The following is a 23,186-nucleotide window of genomic DNA, read 5'->3' as shown; positions in this document are numbered from 1 at the left end:
GAGTGTAAACAGCACTGCGTATACCCAACACTACGTCCCTGATGATAACTGAATAATAATGGTATGATTTCATCTGATTTAATGTAATCAATGGAGGTGAAAGGAGCCACTAGATATCCAGCCATGTCAGAAACAACTCATATATCACCGTTCCAGGCCAGCAGGCCATTATTTCCATCTTATCAGCTCTGATTTACACTGGGAGGAGGGACCACTGACTAGATTAAGGGCTGTCATGGGAAAACAATGGGGGCCTTCCAGAAGGCACTATATGCTGTCGCACTGCAAAGCTCAGAAGATATATCTACAGTATATCCTATTAGTCTCATACGACAGACAATATATCTACAGTATATCCTATTAGTCTCATATGACAGACAATATATCTGCAGTATATCCTATTAGTCTCATACGACAGACAATATATCTGCAGTATATCCTATTAGTCTCATACGACAGACAATATATCTGCAGTATATCCTATTAGTCTCATACGACAGACAATATATCTGCAGTATATCCTATTAGTCTCATATGACAGACAATATATCTGCAGTATATCCTATTAGTCTCATACGACAGACAATATATCTGCAGTATATCCTATTAGTCTCATACGACAGACAATATATCTGCAGTATATCCTATTAGTCTCATATGACAGACAATATATCTGCAGTATATCCTATTAGTCTCATACGACAGACAATATATCTACAGTATATCCTATTAGTCTCATATGACAGACGATATATCTACAGTATATCCTATTAGTCTCATATGACAGACAATATATCTGCAGTATATCCTATTAGTCTCATATGACAGACAATATATCTGCAGTATATCCTATTAGTCTCATACGACAGACAATATATCTGCAGTATATCCTATTAGTCTCATACGACAGACAATATATCTGCAGTATATCCTATTAGTCTCATATGACAGACGATATATCTGCAGTATATCCTATTAGTCTCATATGACAGACGATATATCTGCAGTATATCCTATTAGTCTCATACGACAGACAATATATCTGCAGTATATCCTATTAGTCTCATATGACAGACAATATATCTGCAGTATATCCTATTAGTCTCATACGACAGACAATATATCTGCAGTATATCATATTAGTCTCATATGACAGACAATATATCTGCAGTATATCCTATTAGTCTCATATGACAGACAATATATCTGCAGTATATCCTATTAGTCTCATACGACAGACAATATATCTGCAGTATATCCTATTAGTCTCATACGACAGACAATATATCTGCAGTATATCCTATTAGTCTCATACGACAGACAATATATCTGCAGTATATCCTATTAGTCTCATATGACAGACGATATATCTGCAGTATATCCTATTAGTCTCATATGACAGACGATATATCTGCAGTATATCCTATTAGTCTCATATGACAGACGATATATCTGCAGTATATCCTATTAGTCTCATATGACAGACAATATATCTGCAGTATATCCTATTAGTCTCATATGACAGACAATATATCTGCAGTATATCCTATTAGTCTCATACGACAGACAATATATCTGCAGTATATCCTATTAGTCTCATACGACAGACAATATATCTGCAGTATATCCTATTAGTCTCATATGACAGACAATATATCTGCAGTATATCCTATTAGTCTCATATGACAGACAATATATCTGCAGTATATCCTATTAGTCTCATATGACAGACGATATATCTGCAGTATATCCTATTAGTCTCATACGACAGACAATATATCTGCAGTATATCCTATTAGTCTCATATGACAGACGATATATCTGCAGTATATCCTATTAGTCTCATACGACAGACTGTACGCAGACCCAGGTTCTCAGTGAATGTCTATGTCTCGGTTATGTACTAAATCCAGCTGGGCTGATCAGGAGGTAGGGGATCATGAGAATGTAGTTGGCGTATCTAAAAGGGCAGAGGAGAGGAACAGGAGGATGGAGTCTCTTATCTAACAGGTGTGATGTGGGGCCTGGGGATCAAGGGAGGAGGGAGAGAGAAGGGGCGGAAGAGAGATAGAGAGAGAGAGATAGAGAGAGAGATAGAGAGAGAGAGAGAGCGCGAGAGAGAGAAGAAGAGAGAAAGGGTTATCTCTGATCAGAACAGACACAGAGAGAGAGTCTCCCCCCAGTTCTTCCCAGAACCTTGGGCAGCTGGCGGGGGAGGAAGGTACTAGTCACAATGCCAAGAAGCACATATGATCAGGTTCCACACCACACCACATGCCCCTGGGAGAGCTAAGAACATTCCAGATGAATCGTTAACTTTTCCCCCACTTTTCATGTATTTATTTATCCCGAGTTACTTGGTTGGTTATGCAATGCAACGTGGCATTTATTTTCTGCTCAGATAAAACAGTTGAAACAAGAAAGGGCGTACTTTCAGTGTGATGTAAGTGAAACCAGCCCTGGTGCTCAGCGGGTTGGCAATACAAAATGGCTCCCACTGACAACGAGAGCCCTGCATCAAGTCACATCACAGTCCCATTTGAATTACGCAATTTATTTACCATTATTTGCAAGTTAGAAGGAAAGCAAATGTCCTAAACATAGTTGTTTTATTTCAGTCAGCACAGCCATTCTCAAGAGACACGTTAACAGCAAAGCCTAAAAACAGCATTAAAGGATTTTGGAGGCAATAAAAGCACCTTTTATGCACCTAGTGGCTGTATGTGCTCCCTCCCCTCCCATCCCCACCCTCTCTGAAGTCTGGGTTGAAGGGAACAGAGCGAACAGGGAACTATAGATGTGACCATAACTTTACAGCAGAAGGAAGAAGCTACTGAGCGTCTTTAATTACATTGCTGGACTTTTTAATTCAATATATCACAAGGTTTTGATTAAGAACCACAAAGAGTAATGGGATTGGGTAATAATCTTAAAAAGATGGTTTTCTGGATGTGACACACACACACACATTGAAATATCAAAATGTTCTGCCACAAATGAATGAGTTCTCAAATTAGCAGAGTGTGTGTGTGTGTCCATCCTTAGTAGAAAACTGTATGAAAAACCAAATAGTAGCTTTAGGGACTGTATGAATGAACAGGCTTCTCAGCCTGGAACGCTACTGGATCTTCAGGCTTCTGACCCAGCTCTCCTCAAACACATCAGAGCCAGTTTAGCAAAATCCGGTTGAGCTGCTCATTTCTAAAATGTGGATTGTTAGAGGGGGACTGGAATAAAAGCTCTCCTGGAGTATGGTTGACCACCCTTGATGTATAACATTGCAACATTACAACCAAATAAGTTGTATTATTTAGAAATAATTAGCTCATTCAATATATCAAAGCTCAAAACATTTCTTCAGGAAATGTACCTTTTCGGGTTTAGTCATATTTATCTTAGATAGCTACCTTAGAAAGTGTTTCCTTTGCAGTCTGACTAGCATGTATTGAGTTTCCCAGATCAACAGGAAATATCTACAAAACAAGTTTTGAAGCCACATTATAATCCAAAAGAAAGGCTACAATATTTTTTCCTTAAAATTACTGCTCTCGATTCACCTGATTCTATTCACTGCGATTGAACTGAATCCTAACTAATACAATGGCGAAGTGAATCGTTATAGTTTTGTCAAAAAGAATAGTTTAAATGAATAATACGAATCGTTCAAAAAAAGTAAATCAACTTTGTATGGCCTTATTCCCGAGTGTCGGTGGAACGTTTTTGGGGACATAACGAAAACACGAATACATGCCAATGATAGATAAAACAGTTAACTAGCGGGTACAATATATTTTTGGAATTGGCTACCTATTAATCTGTTCTCTACATATTTTATAGGCCTAACTAACTGCTGCTGCGGTGAATGAACGGTCTCTCTCCTTGAGCAATGGCCCAAGGAGATACGCACAAACACAGATGCGCTAAAGTATTATTCTGATCCTGGCTGATACGTTGATTTTTATTTGATTGATAAAATAAAACTGTGCCTAAATAAATTACATTAACAGAAATTATAAAAAATAATTTCCATTACTTTTTCCAAAACTTTTCCAAAACACCACTTTAAAATTCCATGACTTTTCCAGGATTTTCATGATGTACGAACCCTGTATGAAGGATAAGCGTATATTTTACAAGCAGTAACTAGTGTTAGTTTTCTTTTCATATCATAGATAAATGTGCATTTCCCACTAAAATGTTCAGTCAAAGAACCAGCATGAAGAAGAATCTGGTACATGGTACATGTATCTGGTATGTATCTGGTACAATGTACATGGTACATTATTGAAAGACTCCTGTTGTGTGATTTGGGTTGTAACTCTGCTAGAGGGCCACTCTCTCACTGTGCTGCTCAGCAGTTTGATTTTATTTGTTTATTTAACCCTTATTTTACCAAGTAAATTGACTGAGAACACATTCTCATTTACAGCAACGACCTGGGGAATAGTTACAGGGGAGAGGAGGGGGATGAACGAGCCAATTGTAAACTGGGGATTATTGGGTGACCGTGATGGTTTGAGGGCCAGATTGGGAATTTGATTGAAGATTGAAGCAGTAAGTTCCTTCATCTCTCTCCCTGACATGCCTCCCACCAATTATCTTTACATTTTTTATTTCACCTTTATTTAACCAGGTAGGCCAGTTGAGAACATGTTCTCATTTACAACTGCGACCTGGCCAAGATAAAGCAAAGCAGTTCGACACAAACAACAACATAGAGTTACACATGGAATAAACAAACCCCCTTCAGGGGATCTGACTTCACCTCCTGACCTCAACCCCTCCTTCACCTAATCCACAGATGTCCATCTGTCTCCCCTGTATCAACACGTTCGTCTCCTCCCGTCCACCCAACACATTCCAAAGCCGTCTGTCTTTCTACAGAAAACCATTAACTTCTGACATAAAATCCAGTCTCTTTCACTCCTCATATTCTATGCTTCTTCTCTATCATGTATTTAATATCTCAATGTTCAAAATGTCAAATCCAACACTAGCTAGCATTAAACTTCTCTTATAAAAAAACGATCAATCTTAACAGAATCACTAGTTAACTACACAAGGTTGATGATATTACTAGTTTAACTAGCTTGTCCTGCGTTGCAAATAATCAATGTGGTGCCTGTTAATTTATCATCGAATCACAACCTACTTCGCCAAACGGGTGATTATTTAACAAGCGCATTCGCGAAAAAAGCACTGTCCTTGCACCAATGTACCTAACCATAAACATCGATGCCTCTCTTAAAAATCAATACACAAGTATATATTTTTAAACCTGCATATTTTGTTTAAAGAAATGAATGTTATCATGCAATATTAACAAGGGAAATTGTGTCACTTCTCTTGCGTTCAGTGCAAGCAGAATCAGGGTATATGCAACAGTTTGGGCCGCCTGGCTCGTTGCGAATTGTGTGAAGACCATTTCTTCCTAACAAAGACCGTAATTAATTTGCCAGAATTTTACATAATTATGACATAACATTGAAGGTTGTGCAATGTAACAGCAATATTTACACTTATGGATGCCACCCGTTCGATAAAATACGGAATGGTTCCGTATTTTATCGAAAGAATAAACGTTTTGTTTTTGAAATGATAGTTTCCGGATTTTACCATATTCATTTTTTATTTTATTTTTTATTTCACCTTTTATTTAACCAGGTTGGCCAGTTAAGAACAAGTTCTCATTTACAACTGCGACCTGGCCAAGATAAAGCAAAGCAGTGCGACACAAACACAGAGTTACACATGGAATAAACAAACGTACAGTCAATAACACAATAGAAAACATCTATATACAGTGTGTGCAAATGAGGTAAGATTAGGGAGGTAAGGCAATAAATAGGTCGTAGTGGCAAAGTAATTACAATTTAGCAATTAAACACTGGGGTGATAGATGTGCAGAAGATGAATGTGCAAGTAGAGATACTGGGGTGCAAAGGAGCAAAAAAATAAATAACAATATGGGGATGAGGTAGTTGGATGGGCTATTTACAGATGGGCTCTGTACAGGTGCAATGATCTGTGAGCTGCTCTGACAGCTGATGCTTAAACTTAGTGAGGGAGATATGAGTCTCCAACTTCAGTGATTTTTGCAATTCGTTCCAGTCATTGGCAGCAGAGAACTGGAAGGAAAGGCGGCCAAAGGAGGAATAGGCTTTGGGGGTGACCAGTGAAATATACCTGCTGGAGTGCGTGCTACGGGTGGGTGCTGCTATGTTGACCAGTGAGTTGAGATAAGACGGGGCTTTACCTAGCAAAGACTTACAGATGACCTGGAGCCAGTGGGTTTGACGACGAATATGAAGCGAGGGCCAGCCAACGAGAACATACAGGTCACAATGGTGGGTAGAATATGGGGCTTTGGTGACAAAATGGATGGCACTGTGATAGACTGCATCCAACTTGCTGAGTAGAGTGTTGGAGGCTATTTTGTAAATGACATCGCCGAAGTGAAGGATCGGCAGGAGAGTCAGTTTTACGAGGGTATGTTTGGCAGCATGAGTGAAGGATGCTTTGTTCGAAATAGGAAGCCGATTCTAGATTTGATTTGGGATTGGAGATGCTTAATATGATTCTGGAAGGAGAGTTTAAAGTCTAACCAGATACCTAGGTATTTGTAATTGTCCACACATAGTTTACAATTGGCTCATTCATCCCCCTCCTCTCCCCTGTAACTATTCCCCAGGTCGTTGCTGCAAATGAGAACGTGTTCTCAGTCAACTTACCTGGTAAAATAACGGTAAAAAAAATAAATAAATAAAAAAATATTCTAAGTCAGAACCGTCCAGAGTAATGATGCTGGACGGGTGGGCAGGTGCGGGCAGCGATCGGTTGAAGAGCATGCATTTAGTTTTACTTGCATTTAAGAGCAGTTGGAGGCCACGGAAGGAGAGTTGTATGGCATTGAAGCTCGTTTGGAGGTTAGTTAACACAGTGTCCAAATAAGGGCCAGAAGTATACAGAATGGTGTCGTCTGCGTAGAGGTGGATCAGAGAATCACCAGCAGCAAGAGCAGCAAGACCTGCAATAGCATAGATGTATACAGAGAAAAGAGTTGACCCGAGAATTAAACCCTGTGGCACCCTCATAGAGACTGCCAGAGGTCCGGACAACAGGCCCTCCGATTTGACACACTGAAGTCTGTCTGAGAAGTAGTTGGTGAACCTGGCGAGGCAGTCATTTGAGAAATCAAGGCTGTTGAGTCTGCCAGTAAGAATGTGGTAATTGACAGAGTCAAAAGCCTTTGCCAGGTCGATGAATACGGCTGCACAGTATTGTCTTTTATCGATGGCGGTTATGATATCGTTTAGGACCTTGAGCGTGGCTGAGGTGCACCCATGACCAGCTTGGAAACCAGATTGCATAGCGGAGAAGGTACGGTGGGATTCGAAACGGTCGGTGATCTGTTTGTTAACTTGGCATTCAAAGAACTTAGAAAGGCAGGGTAGAATAGATATAGGTCTGTAACAGTTTGTGTCTAGAGTGTCACCCCCTTTGAAGAGGGGGATGAGCGCGGCAGCTTTCCAATCTTTGGGGATCTCAGACGACACGAAAGAGAGGCTGAACAGGTTAGTAATAGGGGTTGCAACAATTACGGCGGATAATTTTAGAAAGAGGGTCCAGGTTGTCTAGCCCAGCTGATTTGTAGGGGTCCAGATTTTGCAACTCTTTCAGGTTATCAGCTATCTGGATTTGGTGAAGGAGAAATGGGGGAGGTTTGGGCAAGTTGCTGTGGGGGGTGCAGGGCTGTTGACCGGGGTAGGGGTAGCCAGGTGGAAAGCATGGTCAGCCGTAGAAAAATACTTATTGAAATTCTCAATTATAGTGGATTTATCGGTGGTGACAGTGTTTCCTAGCCTCAGTGCAGTGAGCAGCTGGGAGGAGGTGCTCTTATTCTCCATGGCCTTTACAGTGTCCCAGAACTTTTTGGAGTTTGTGCTACAGGATGCAAATTTCTGTTTGAAAAAGCTAGCCTTAGTTTTCCTAACTGCCTGTGTATATTGGTTCCTAACTTCCCTGAAAAGTTGCATATCGCGGGAGCTATTCGATGCTAATGCAGTACACCACAGGATGTTTTGTGCTGGTCAAGGGCAGTCAAGTCTGGAGTGAAGCAAGGGCTATATCTGTTCCTGGTTCTACATTTTTTGAACGGGGCATGCCTATTTAAAATGGTGAGGAAGGAACTTTTAAAGAATAACCAGGCATCCTCTACTGGCGGGATGAGGTCAATGTCATTTCAGGATACCCGGGCCAGGTCGATTAGAAAGGCCTGCTCGCTGAAGTGTTTTAGGGAGCGTTTGACAGTGATGAGGGGTGGTCATTTGACCACAGACCCATTACGGACGCAGGCAATGATCACTGAGATCCTGGTTGAAGACAGCAGAGGTGTATTTCGAGGGCAGGTTGGTCAGGATGATATCTATGAGGGTGCCCATGTTTACAGATTTGTGGTTATACCTGGTAGGTTCATTGATCATTTGTGTGAGATTGAGGGCATCTAGCTTAGATTGTAGGACGGCCGGGGTGTTAAGCATGTCCAAGTTTAGGTCACCTAACAGTAAGAGCTCTGAAGATAGATGGGGGGGCAATCAATTCACATATGGTGTCCAGGGCACAGCTGGGGGCAGAAGGTGGTCTATAACAAGCGGCAACGGTGAGAGACTTGTTTCTGGAAGGGTGGATTTTTAGAAGTACAAGCTCGAACTGTTTGGGCACAGACCTGGATAGTATGACAGAACTCTGCAGGCTGTCTCTGAAGTAGATTGCAACTCCGCCCCCTTTGGCAGTTCTATCTTGTCGGAAAGTGTTAATTTTCAGGATTTTTTTCAGGATTTTTGGTGGCCTTCCTAAGCCAGGATTCAGACACGGCTAGGACATCCGGGTTGGCAGAGTGTGCTAAAGCAGTGAGTAAAACAAACTTAGGGAGGAGGCTTCTAATGTTAACATGCATGAAACCAAGGCTTTTACGGTTACAGAAATCAACAAATGAGAGCGCATGGGGACTGGGAGTGGAGCTAGGCGCTGCAGGGCCTGGATTAACCTCTACATCACCAGAGGAACAGAGGAGGAGTAGGATGATGGTACGGCTAAAGGCTATAAGGACTGGTCGTTTAGTGCGTTCGGAACAGAGAGTAAAAGGAACAGTTTTCTGGGCACGGAAGAATAGATTCAAGGCATAATGTAAAGACAAGGGTATGGTAGGATGTGAATACAGTGGAGGTAAACCTAGGCATTGCATGATGATGAGAGAGGTTTTGTCTCTGGAGACATCATTTAGAACAGGTGAGGTCACCGCATGTGTGGGAGGTGAAACAAAAGGGCTAGCTAAGGCATATTGAGCAGGGCTGGAGTCTCTACAGTGAAATAAGACAATAATCACTAACCAAAACAGCAATGGACAAGACATACTGACAGTAGGGAGAGGCATGCGTAGCCGAGTGATCATAGGGACCAGTGGGAGGCTAGGCGAGCTGCAGACATGGCGATTCAGACAGCTAGCGGGCAGGGGCAAGCAGGCTAGCAGAAGGGCCTTAGGGGGGGAAGTTGCGACGGAAGGAAGTCTGTTGTAGCGCCCTCGGATGGTTACGTCGGCAGACCAGTCATGTTGGATTGGCAGGGCTCCGTGTAGGCAGTAAAAGGGTCCAGGCCAATTGGCAAAATAGGTATTGTAGCCCAAGAAATTGGCTGATGGTCCTCTTCAGCTAGCAGTCCGATATGCGCTAGACAGCTAGCGGGCCGCGGCTAGCGGATGGGCCTTCAGGGGACGTCGTGACGGAGTAGCCTGTTGACACCCCTCGGTGGTATGTATTACAGCCCAAGGAGTGGCTGATGGACCTCTTAAGCTAGCCGGGGGCTAGTTCCAGGCTCACTGGTGCTTGCTTCGGGACAGAGACGTTAGCCAGGGGGGTAGCCACTCGGATAGCAGCTAGCTAGCTGCGATGATCCAGGTGAAAAGGTTCAGAGCTTGCGGTAGGGAACCGGAGATGGAGAAAGAGCAGTCCAATAAACTCTGGGTTGAAACGCGCTGTGCAGACTGGCAGGAGTTGACCAGGCTAAGGTTAGCTGATGACCACTAGCAGTGGCTAACTGCCTACTAGCTAGTATCTAGTTAGCTGGCTAGCTTCTGTTGGGGGTCCCGGTTCTAAAGTATAGAAAATAGCAGATCCATACCACATTGGGTGAGGCGGGTTGCAGGAGAGCATGTTGAAACAGGTTAAAATATTTAAAAAATATATACGAAATATATACGAAAGGGAAAAAAAAATATATATATATATATACGGGACACGACAAGACGAAGACAAAGACGTCTGAACTGCTACGTCATCTTGGTTGAATAGGGAACCATGCCATGCCTCTGCTGACCGATCGACAGGAACATTAAAAAGCCCACCAAATCAATCCTTCTCGTGACAGCCTGGACAGCCAGGCAGGGAACTCTACTCTACAGACCCAACGCCATCGTTGCAAGTTTTAATGTCACGTGCACAAGTACAGTGAAATGCCTTTCCTGCAAGCTCTGAACCCAACAATCCAGTAATCAATATCAATGTATTAATCAATATCAATGTAGTATTAAAAATAACATAAGGTAGAACAAAAACAAGAGACATAAAAATAAAAAGAACAAGATAAATGCCAAAATAATCACTAAATAGTATGTTCGCAAAACAGAGGCCATCCATTACAGTGCCATCTTACCATGACGGTAAGGCACACTAACTACACACCAGCTCTGGTAGCTACTTTCTCAGTCCAGATGTATTCACTGGGAAAGAGCCTGCTGCCTGGTGGTCATGTTGGTTATTATTCTCACAAGGTCAATGAAATAAGGTTCAAATCATCTCCTTCTCTGTTAGTTTATGGTACATTTTTTCTTTAACACCACTTTTAATGTGGAGCGAAATGAAGATGAGACATGCTAAATACACTGCCCACTAAACACAGACGTTAGGTCAACATCAGGTTTGGATTGACATTTGATTGAGTTGTCAATTTACCTGAATTGAACTGACATTTAAAAAATTCAACCATGTCATTAGATTTCGGTTAAAAGTTAGGTGAAAAGACAAACAGTCCCCGAAATTCCTTTACATTGATGACTTATTGCAAATCCAATCAGTTTTTCACATTGACTCGACATCATCACATTTAATTCGTTATGTTGAAATGACATGGAAACATGGATTCAACCAGTTGGTGCCCAGTGGGTGGTGCTATGATTTACATGAAGACAAGGTATGACATCCACAGAGATGTCAGTCACTCACCATTTGGACAGCAGGTCTCCCCAGGTCTCCAGGATCTTCTCAGCACACTCTTTTGACACGTCTCCTGAGCCACTCAGCAACGGCTCGTCATTGTCTGACAAAATATAATTTAATACAACTTTATTGTCCATCTTGCAAAATAAATGTATCTTTATGCTCTGCTCCAGAGACGAAAACTGAGCGTGAGTCCCAAGTTGTACCCTACTACCATCAGGCTCTGGTCAAACGTAGTGCACTATGTAGGGAATAGGGCACCATTTGGGACGCAGCCAGAGACAAAGGGATGACATATCAACACAGCTGAGCCTGGGTTAGAGTAAAAAAAACATGCTGTATGTATAGTGACTTACTAGACAGATAAACACACAAACAGTCATGCAGAGAGAGAATAGTGCCACAGGGTTCAATTCTCGGTCCGACTCTTTTCTCTGTATATATATCAATGTCTCTCTTCCTGCGAGTGATTCCATGGTCCACCTCTACGCAGACGACACCATTCTGTACACATCTGGCCCTTCTTTGGACACGGTCTTAACAAACCTCCAAACAAGCTTCAATGCCATACAACACTCCTTCCATGGCCTCCAACTGCTCTTAAATGCTAGTAAAACGAAATGCATGCTCCTCAACCGATCACTGCCCGCACCCGCCCGCCCGTTCTGACTTAGAACATGTGTACAACTATAAATACCTAGGTGTCTGGCTAGGCTGTAAACTCTCCTTCCAGACTCATTAAGCATCTCCAATCCAAAATTAAATCTAGAATCGGCTTCCTATTTCACAACAAAGCCTCCTTCACTCATGCTGCCAAACATACCCAGAGAGGGAGAGACAACCAGCCAATCCTCAAACAGAGAGGGAGAGACAACCAGCCAATCCCCAAACAGAGAGGGAGAGACAACCAGCCAATCCCCAAACAGAGAGGGACAGACTACCACCCAATCCCAAATCAACCAGGTCGTGTTCAGTAGCGCACATCATAGCAAAACGTTTTGAAATGGAAAATAGAAATCTGTATTTTGTTTTAAGGTTCAGCTGTGTGGATTTTCTGCCTGTCTAATCCTCTCAGAATTCAACAAGTGCCTAGGGGGTAGGGGGAAAGTACATTACATAGGCTGGGGGAAGAGGCTAGGGATTGAATTGGGATAGAGCTACAGAGACAGGAGTGCAAGAAGGGTTATCATTTACTCCCCCTAGCACTGCTTCAGCAGAAAAGGGGCTATTCTCAAGAAAGTTTAACTTGCAATAATTGTGATATGTGGTTGTTTTAGCTACTTTTAAATTGTGGGAATATTACACCATATGCTAAATGACTAAAATATAAATGTTGGGTTGGATTGGATTAAAAAGACAGCATAGCAGGTGGGGAGGGTTGCTCAGACGATAACCTTCCTCCTTGTCATCGTCACGGGGTAATGGCACCACAGAGCAATGGGAGGGTTTACTTGCAATTATTGTGATATGTGATCGCTTTAACTACTTTGTAACCTTTATTTAAGTAGGCAAGTCAGTTAAGAACACATTCATATTTACAATGACGGCCTACCCAGGCCAAACCCGGATGACGCTGGGCCAATTGTGCTCCGCCCTATAGGACTCCCAATCACGGCCGGATGTGATACAGCCTGGATTCAAACCAGGGACTGTAGTGATGAGATGCAGTGCCTTAGACCACTGCGCCACTCGGGAGACAAAACCTTTGTTGAATCCACTGGATAACAGCGTCTGCTAAATGACTAAAATATCAATGTAATGGGAACTAGGTCTTCTGGCCTCGATGGGACTTTCTGCTAAAAGATAAATGTTTTTTACATGTATAGTAGCTCAGTCAGTCACCTTCCTCCTCATCATCCTCGGGGGGCGATGGCACCATGGATCCTTGGGAGGCAGACTGCAGGATGTTCGGGCTGGCTGTCGTCTTCTTCCTCTCCCTCTCTAACTCACTCTCCAGGCTCAGCACCTCGTACAGGGTGTCCTTGTTCCTCTTACGCTCCATCTGAGAAGGTGGGATAGGAGTCATGTACAGGGTCGAGACAATAGGTAACCGGTTTCATGGGTAAAGAGTCACATACACCCTTCCTGTCGTGGATCTAAAAGCATTGGATGGTGTTGTTGTCCCTCTCTGGGAAGGGGGAGGGAAATGGAGTCACATACAAGCTCAAGACAATAGGTGACCACTTTAACTAGCAGTTACATTGTCAAAGAAAATATAAAAGAGCCTTCTCACAATTCATGTTGGGTTGACATAAATGAACACTAAAAGGTATGTTCGATGTAGATTATCCATTGGAAACCGGCCACTAATGGTTAAGTGTCATAAAAATATATATTCTTAATAGCACAACAATAAAAGCCAGGAAAAAGGAGTAGTGGTTTCAGTGAGGTACAATTAATATAAATAGAGGATTATGTCAGCTATTAAGTGATTAAAACTGTCTCACCTGTCTGAGTTTCAGCTAGAACCTCTCACCGGTCTGAGTTTTAGCTAGAAGTTCTGTCTCACCCGTCTCAAGTTTCAGCTAGAAGCTCTGTCTCACCCGTCTCAAGTTTCAGCTAGAAGCTCTGTCTCACCTGTTTGAGTTTTAGCTTAAAGCTATGTTTCATCTGTCTGAGTTTTAGCTAGAAGTTCTGTCTCACCCGTCTGAGTTTCAGCTAGAAGTTCTGTCTCACCCGTCTCAAGTTTCATCTAGAAGTTCTGTCTCACCCGTCTCAAGTTTCAGCTAGAAGCTCTGTCTCAAGTTTCAGCTAGAAGCTCTGTCTCACGTTTCAGCTAGAAGCTCTGTCTCAAGTTTCAGCTAGAAGCTCTGTCTCAAGTTTCAGCTAGAAGCTCTGTCTCAAGTTTCAGCTAGAAGCTCCGTCTCACCTGTCTCAAGTTTCAGCTAGAAGCTCCGTCTCAAGTTTCAGCTAGAAGCTCTGTCTCAAGTTTCAGCTAGAAGCTCCGTCTCAAGTTTCAGCTAGAAGCTCCGTCTCACCTGTCTCAAGTTTCAGCTAGAAGCTCCGTCTCAAGTTTCAGCTAGAAGCTCTGTCTTATCTGTCTGAGTTTCAGGTAGAACCTCTCACCTGTCTGAGTTTCAGGTAGAAAGTCTCTGTGTAGCTGCGTTTGCTGAATGGCCAGAAGAGCCTCTCGTTGGGAGAGCAGACTCTGACCCTGGTCTCCAGCAGGAAACGAACCGGCTCCTCCACCTCAGTGATCACCAGGTCCACCGCCGTCGTCATGTAGATAAACGTATCTGTTTGACATAACCCATAATCGCCATTAATATAACCCTTAAAGAAACCCTTATATCTGTGGTCAGGCGAGGTCTCCTGAGTGGCGCAGTGGTCTAAGGCACTGCATTACATTGCTAGCTGTGCCACTAAAGATCCTAGTTCGAGTACAGGCTGTCACAGTTGTGTTTCGGAGGACACACAGCTCTCGACCTTCGCCTCTTCCGAGTCCGTATGGAAGTTGCAGCGATGAGACAAGACTAACTACCAATTGGATACCACGAAATTGGGGAGAAAAAGGGGTAAAAGTACAACAACAAAAACATTTTAGAATAAAAAATTAATTAAATAAAACAACAAATGTAATAATCTGTGATCAGGTACTTGAACCCAACACTCATCAATGTAAACCGTAAAGTTGTGGACCTGTAAATGAACTTATCTGGAACACAAATATCCTCCAATACAGTAGCTGTGGTCGTAGCTATGTAGCGAGATGACATCAGCCAGAAAGCCGGCCACGGTCACGGTTGGCTATGAACTATCTGGGGTCATTATACATGTACAGACAGGACAAATACCAATGTTAAGTTGGCTCTACATAACAAGCTAGGCACACCACTGCATGATGGCCTGCTGTACCTTTGGGTGTCTCCTCGTTGACAGCCTGGAACTGGGGTGTGTTGGGATTCCAGCTCCCTGTGATGATGTAGGACTTTCCATCGGAGGACTTCCCCATTGACTCCAGGTCTAGCAGGTGCATGTCACTGTTCTTCACGTTCTTCCCTGGGCTCAGCAGTAGGCCGAAGCACCTGGAACACACGCACAGAACACACACACACACACAGAACACACGCACAGAGCGGAAGCACAGATCACACACACACACACACACCTCATAAGAGTGGAACCAAAGCCTCAGCTGATTCATCTCTCACATAGTATCAGGCTAGCTAGCTATATATCCTTCATAAAACAGAGGATAACAGAGCTCTCCAATTCCGGCCCAGTATAGGAAGTGTAAAATAACAAAGAGCCATGGAAATGAGATGACGGTGGTTCAAAACGACATTATTAACCATAGAGAATTAGCAGGCTCAGAACAGAAACATCCATCTCGTTCTCATGGCTGAACTGGGACACTTCAGCTCGGAAACAGACAGACATTAAACAGCGGTTGTTTATCAATTAGAACTGAATTACGGCCTGTTATGAATACCAGGGAAACGTCCAGACTGAGAAGTCTCCGTGGTGGCAGGACTGTGTCATGTCTGCGTTGTGTGTATGTGTTACCTCTCTATAGACAGCTCCTTATTGGACGTCTGCTGTACGTAGATGAAGAGCTTCTTGTCCATTCCCGGACGCAGCTTGAAGCTGTTCTTGTCTTTGTCTTTCGCCACAGCGCTGGAAAAATAGAAAAATAAAGAGAAGTTCTTTCTCTGAAATGCTTTGGCTGGGATTGGGAGAGATCTTGCCTCATTGCCCTGAGAGCCTTTAGCTACATGAAATTTGCAACACCATACGCATGATGATAATATCCCACTTTGCGTTTGTTTATGCATTTCATTGATCTAACGTGATGACGCGAGCACTGATCATTCATTCTGTTTTGAATCGTAATGTTTTGAATGTCTGCCGGAATAGATGAGTCAACCTGATCAAAGCCCGACTCCTCCACCCAAAATATACACCTCACGGGAGCTATGAGCATGTAAGATCGTAAATACAGTAAGATACTCTGCAAAATAAAAACAGTGTCAACCGGTCTAAGAGTAATTCTGTAAATACACATTTAACAAAACCGATACATTTGCTAATAAACACCATATTAGAGGGTGAAGACTGAACGGTAAGACAGTCCAAGTTCCTTAAAAAGGATCATTTCAGCTCTTCACACTCAACAATATTTTTTATAATCTTTGCATATTTGCTGAGTACTGTAGTCGTAGTGTCTGTTCTGGGATTCCTGGAGCGTAACATGGTAATGACTTGCGTATTACTAGCTAGCGTGTGAACGCTGCTCTTAGATCTCAGCATTCCACAAACAAGCAACCCAAGGCTTAATGAGGAGGAAATATGCCCGTCTAAAAATAAGCAATGGGATTTTTATGTTTTCAAAACAACCAGTGTAGTATTTGGCTATTTGTGAGCTAAGGGAAGTGACTTGTTTGGTGGGAATTGGAAACAACCCCTATCAGAGCCTGAGGAGAAGGACGGGTTAGATTTAGGGCTATGTCAGAGCCTGAGGAGAAGGACGGGTTAGATTTAGGGCTATGTCAGAGCCTGAGGAGAAGGACGGGTTAGATTTAGGGCTATGTCAGAGCCTGAGGAGAAGGACGGGTTAGATTTAGGGCTATGTCAGAGCCTGAGGAGAAGGACGGGTTAGATTTAGGGCTATGTCAGAGCCTGAGGAGAAGGACGGGTTAGATTTAGGGCTATGTCAGAGCCTGAGGAGAAGGACGGGTTAGATTTAGGGCTATGTCAGAGCCTGAGGAGAAGGACGGGTTAGATTTAGGGCTATGTCAGAGCCTGAGGAGAAGGACGGGTTAGATTTAGGGCTATGTCAGAGCCTGAGGAGAAGGACGGGTTAGATTTAGGGCTATGTCAGAGCCTGAGGAGAAGGACGGGTTAGATTTAGGGCTATGTCAGAGCCTGAGGAGAAGGACGGGTTAGATTTAGGGCTATGTCAGAGCCTGAGGAGAAGGACGGGTTAGATTAAGGGCTATGTCTTAATTGCCATAAAAAGCTGGGGCAGTATGTTTTAAGAGAAGGAGTGTTGATCCAGGATCAGGTTAGCCTTTTATATCTCAATCCTACCCTGAGACACTTGATACATACGGCTCCTGTCCTCTCCTCCATCACTCTGATCTGAGAGAACTGATGAGTCTCCACCAATCTCCACAGATGATGAGGAGATGGGGAGGACAGGAAGACACTGTAGACAATGACAGGGAGGAGAGGAGGACAGGACACATTTTTAAGCAATTGAGACAGAGCCTTGGAGGAGAAGCCATTAGTTCTAGAGACCAGATCCTGCTCTCATCCCAAAATTAAATAAAACCCAGCTCAGAGCTGACTAATAATAGGGCCTATGCCTGCCTGAAGAGCATCCGCACTCCCTTTCCATTTCAAGCAGGCATGTCTAGAGTCACCCTGTGACAGTCAGTGACTATCCTCTCTGTCTGTCTGATGAGCAGAACCAGGCTGTCTGATGAGCAGAACCAGGCTGTCTGATCTCCGGTCCAGTAGTGATGATTCCTATCCTAGGAGAATGTGTCTGTGTGTTGGCCTGCGCCAGTGTCACTCTGCTGGTGAATAAGCCTCTTTGTGAAACCAGGGTATCAGAGCAGAGACGGCCGGGCTGCTGGTCAGGGTGATAAATTAGTGGAAGCATGTCTACACTTCTAAGAAAGAACTCCAAAAGAAAAGAAAAAATAGACATTTCTATTTTTGTCATTTCCTTGTTCACTTAAGGGGCATATTTCTTTCAGGAAGTGAGATTGAATGCCATACATTTCAGTAGAGCTAATTCAGTTACTGGTGTGGTTTGAGAGGGGGAAAGAACCTTGTAAATAAGCAACAAATAGACGAGAGAATGAGGCCAGTGACGTTCTAAACGGTTCTAATGTAATATACAGTACAGTGCCTTGGGTAAGTATTCAGAACCCTTGACTTTATCCACATTTTGTTACATTACAGCTTTAACTGTAACATGGCAAAAATAAATTAAAAAACATCTGCAGCAATCTACACACAATACCCCATAATGACAAAGCAATGCCTCGAAATTGAGCTCAGGTGCATCCTGTTTCCATTGATCATCTTTGAGATGTTTCTACAACTTGATTGGAGTCCAACTGTGGTAAATTCAATTGAATGGACATGATTTGGAAAGACACACACCTGTCTATATGAGGTCCCACAGATGACAGTGCATGTCAGTGAAAAACCAAGCCATGAGTTCGAAGGAATTGTCCGTAGAGCTCCGAGACAGGATTGTGTCGAGACACAGATCTGGGGAAGGGTACCAAAACATTTCTGCAGCATTGAAGGTCCCCAAGAACACAGTGGCCTCCATCATTCTTAAATGGAAGAAGTTTGGAACCACCAAAACTCTTCCTAGAGCCAACCGCCCGGCCAAACTGAGCAATCGGGGGAGAAGGGCCTTGGTCAGGGAGGTGACCAAGAATCCGATGGTCACTCTGACAGAGTGAGTTCCTCCGTTGAGATGCGAGAACCTTCCAGAAGGACAACCATCTCTGCAGCACTCCACCAAACAGGCCTTTATGGTAGAGTGACCAGACGGAATCCACTCCTCAGTAAAAGGCACATGACAGCCCGCTTGGAGTTTGCCAAAAGGCACCTAAAGGACTCTCAGACGATGAGAAAAAAAGATTCTCTGGTCTGATGAAACCTAGATTGAACACTTTGGCCTGAATGCCAAGCGTCATATCTGGAGGAAACCTTCCCCTCGGTGAAGCATGGTGGTGACAGCAGCATCATGATGTGGGGATGTTTTTCAGCAGCAGGGACTGGGAGACTAGTCAGGATTGGGGGATAGATGAACAGAGTAAAGTACAGAGAGATCCTTGATGAAAACCTGCTCCAGAGCGCTCAGGACCTCAGACTGGGGCGACGGTTCCCCTTCCAACAGGACAACGACCCTAAACACACAGCCAAGACAACGCAGGAGTGGCTTCGGGACAAGTCTCTGAATGTCCTTGAGTGGCCCAGCCAGAGCTGGGACTTTTCCACCTTGCTTCCTCAGGGATTCGAACCAGTGACCTTTCGGTTAACTGCTTCCCGCACCATACATAAACGTCCAAACACACGACAAATAGACGATGACAGCTCTAGTGTACAGATTGATAAGATTGATGTTCTAACATAAACCCTAATGTACCATCCAGTCCACGATGAACCCTAATGTACCATCCAGTCCACGATGAACCCTAATGTACCATTCAGTCCACAATGAACCCTAATGTACCATCCAGTCTATGATGAATCCTAATGTACCATCCAGTCCACGATGAACCCTAATGTACCATCCAGTCCATGATGAACCCTAATGTACCATCCAGTCCATGATGAACCCTAATGTACCATCCAGTCTATGATGAATCCTAATGTACCATCCAGTCCACAATGAACCCTAATGTACCATCCAGTCTATGATGAACCCTAATGTACCATCCAGTCCACGATGAACCCTAATGTACCATCCAGTCCACGATGAACCCTAATGTACCATCCAGTCCACGATGAACCCTAATGTACCATCCAGTCCACGATGAACCCTAATGTACCATCCAGTCCACAATGAACCCTAATGTACCATCCAGTCTATGATGAATCCTAATGTACCATCCAGTCCACAATGAACCCTAATGTACCATCCAGTCCACAATGAACCCTAATGTACCATCCAGTCTATGATGAACCCTAATGTACCATCCAGTCCACAATGAACCCTAATGTACCATCCAGTCTATGATGAACCCTAATGTACCATCCAGTCCACAATGAACCCTAATGTACCATCCAGTCTATGATGAATCCTAATGTACCATCCAGTCCACAATGAACCCTAATGTACCATCCAGTCTATGATGAACCCTAATGTACCATCCAGTCCAAAATGAACCCTAATGTACCATCCAGTCTATGATGAATCCTAATGTAGCATCCAGTCCACAATGAATCCTAATGTACCATCCAGTCCACAATGAATCCTAATGTACCATCCAGTCCACAATGAATCCTAATGTACCATCCAGTCCACAATGAACCCTAATGTACCATCCAGTCCACAATGAACCCTAATGTACCATCCAGTCCACGATGAATCCTAATGTACCATCCATTCCACGATGAACCCTAATGTACCATCCAGTCCACGATGAATCCTAATGTACCATCCAGTCCACGAAAAACCCTAATGTACCATCCATTCCACGATGAACCCTAATGTACCATCCAGTCCACGATGAATCCTAATGTACCATCCATTCCACGATGAATCCTAATGTACCATCCAGTCCACGATGAACCCTAATGTACCATCCAGTCCACGATGAATCCTAATGTACCATCCAGTCCACGATGAACCCTAATGTACCATCCAGTCCACGATGAACCCTAATGTACCATCCAGTCTACGATGAACCCTAATGTACCATCCAGTCCACGATGAACTCTAATGTACCATCCAGTCCACGATGAACCCTAATGTACCATCCAGTCCACGATGAACTCTAATGTACCATCCAGTCCACGATGAACCCTAATGTACCATCCAGTCCACAATGAACCCTAATGTACCATCCAGTCTACAATGAACCCTAATGTACCATCCAGTCTATGATGAATCCTAATGTACCATCCAGTCTATGATGAACCCTAATGTACCATCCAGTCCACGATGAACCCTAATGTACCATCCAGTCCACGATGAACCCTAATGTACCATCCAGTCCACGATGAATCCTAATGTACCATCCAGTCTATGATGAATCCTAATGTACCATCCAGTCTATGATGAACCCTAATGTACCATCCAGTCCACGATGAATCCTAATGTACCATCCAGTCCATGATGAATCCTAATGTACCATCCAGTCTATGATGAACCCTAATGTACCATCCAGTCCACAATAAATCCTAATGTACCATCCAGTCCATGATGAACCCTAATGTACCATCCAGTCCACGATGAATCCTAATGTACCATCCAGTCCACGATGAACCCTAATGTACCATCCAGTCCACGATGAACCCTAATGTACCATTCAGTCCACAATGAACCCTAATGTACCATCCAGTCCACAATGAACCCTAATGTACCATCCAGTCCATGATGAACCCTAATGTACCATCCAGTCCACGATGAACCCTAATGTACCATCCAGTCTATGATGAACCCTAATGTACCATTCAGTCCATGATGAACCCTAATGTACCATTCAGTCCACAATGAACCCTAATGTACCATCCAGTCCACGATGAACCTTAATGTACCATTCAGTCCACAATGAACCCTAATGTACCATCCAGTCCACAATGAACCCTAATGTACCATCCAGTCCATGATGAACCCTAATGTACCATCCAGTCCACAATGAACCCTAATGTACCATCCAGTCCACGATGAACCCTAATGTACCATCCAGTCCACGATGAACCCTAATGTACCATTCAGTCCATGATGAACCCTAATGTACCATCCAGTCCACGATGAACCCTAATGTACCATTCAGTCCACAATGAACCCTAATGTACCATCCAGTCCACAATGAACCCTAATGTACCATCCAGTCCATGATGAACCCTAATGTACCATCCAGTCCACAATGAACCCTAATGTACCATCCAGTCCACGATGAACCCTAATGTACCATTCAGTCCATGATGAACCCTAATGTACCATTCAGTCCACGATGAACCCTAATGTACCATCCAGTCTACGATGAACCCTAATGTACCATCCAGTCTATGATGAACCCTAATGTACCATTCAGTCCATGATGAACCCTAATGTACCATTCAGTCCACAATGAACCCTAATGTACCATCCAGTCCACAATGAACCCTAATGTACCATTCAGTCTATGATGAACCCTAATGTACCATACCACACCTAGAGGCTAAGGACAATTACTCTAGTGTACAGATTGATAAGATGGATGCCATGGTTGCGATGCACCATACCTAAAGGTCCCTTTCCCATCATCCTCCTTGATCTCTAGACTGACGGTGAAGGTGAAGACGTCGCTGTCTGGCGTCAGGGGCGGAGCCAAGCCCGAGAGGAGCGTCTTCTTGGCGGACCGCCTAAAGGCCGTGGCGAAGCTGTACAGTATCCTGCTGACCTGTGGAGTTCAGACAGACAGACCAGACAGACCGGACAGACCGGACAGACACACACAGAAACACACAGGGATTGAAGATCAGTGACATACACACACCATTAGAGTCCTAGAGAGTTGTTCAGTCATTGGGAGACATGATACAGTATCATAGATAGGGCTGAGCTGAATTCTCTTTCCGTATGTAGTGTGTGTGTGTGTGTGTGTGTGTGTGTGTGTGTGTGTGTGTGTGTGTGTGTGTGTGTGTGTGTGTGTGTGTGTGTGTGTGTTCCAGTGGAGGCCCTGTGCCCCCACCAGGCTGGACTGTCTGTCTGGAAGATGACATGGGGGGTTCTGGACTGTCTGGAAGATGGTATGGGGGGTCTGGACTGTCTGGAAGATGATATGGGGGGTCTGGACTGTCTGGAAGATGATACGGGGGGGGGTCTGGGCTGTCTGGAAGATATGGGGGGGGGTCTGGGCTGTCTGGAAGATGATATGGGGGGGTCTGGGCTGTCTGGAAGATGATATGGGGGGTCTGGACTGTCTGGAAGATGATATGGGGGGTCTGGACTGTCTGGAAGATGATATGGGGGGTCTGGACTGTCTGGAAGATAATATGGGGGGGGGTCTGGACTGTCTGGAAGATAATATGGGGGGGTCTGGACTGTCTGGAAGATGATATGGGGGGGGGGGGGGGTATGGACTGTCTGTCTGGAAGATGATATGGGGGGGGTCTGGACTGTCTGTCTGGAAGATGATTTTGGGGGGGGGTCTGGACTGTCTGTCTGGAAGATGATATGGGGGGTCTGCACTGTCTGTCTGGAAGATGACATGGGGGCTCTGGACTGTCTGTCTG

The 23,186-nt window shown here is 43.9% G+C and overlaps 1 protein-coding gene across 4 annotated transcripts in view; it reads right to left on the bottom strand.

Annotated features, from left to right (window-relative positions):
* LOC139538258 (rab GTPase-activating protein 1-like) overlaps window positions 1-23,186 on the bottom strand; it is a 175,538-nt gene that overhangs the window by 105,703 nt on the left and 46,649 nt on the right. For 3 of the 4 annotated variants that reach the window (XM_071340122.1, XM_071340109.1, XM_071340116.1), the window contains 6 exons: window positions 22,194-22,351; window positions 15,777-15,887; window positions 15,126-15,295; window positions 14,337-14,506; window positions 13,113-13,272; window positions 11,277-11,370 (listed from right to left, as the gene is read on the bottom strand). In XM_071340122.1, coding sequence (XP_071196223.1) covers window positions 11,277-11,370; window positions 13,113-13,272; window positions 14,337-14,506; window positions 15,126-15,295; window positions 15,777-15,887; window positions 22,194-22,351 — 863 coding nt within the window. Of the gene's footprint in view, window positions 1-11,276; window positions 11,371-13,112; window positions 13,273-13,717; window positions 13,727-14,336; window positions 14,507-15,125; window positions 15,296-15,776; window positions 15,888-22,193; window positions 22,352-23,186 lie in introns of those variants that run through there. The other variant, XM_071340129.1, reaches the window with a different exon arrangement.

Source organism: Salvelinus alpinus, chromosome 1, assembly GCF_045679555.1.
Source record: "Salvelinus alpinus chromosome 1, SLU_Salpinus.1, whole genome shotgun sequence".
In the NCBI taxonomy this organism is placed as follows: Eukaryota; Metazoa; Chordata; class Actinopteri; order Salmoniformes; family Salmonidae; genus Salvelinus; species Salvelinus alpinus.
The sequence above is the reverse complement of the archived record's forward strand: the minus strand, read 5'-3'. Positions and strand labels throughout refer to the sequence as shown.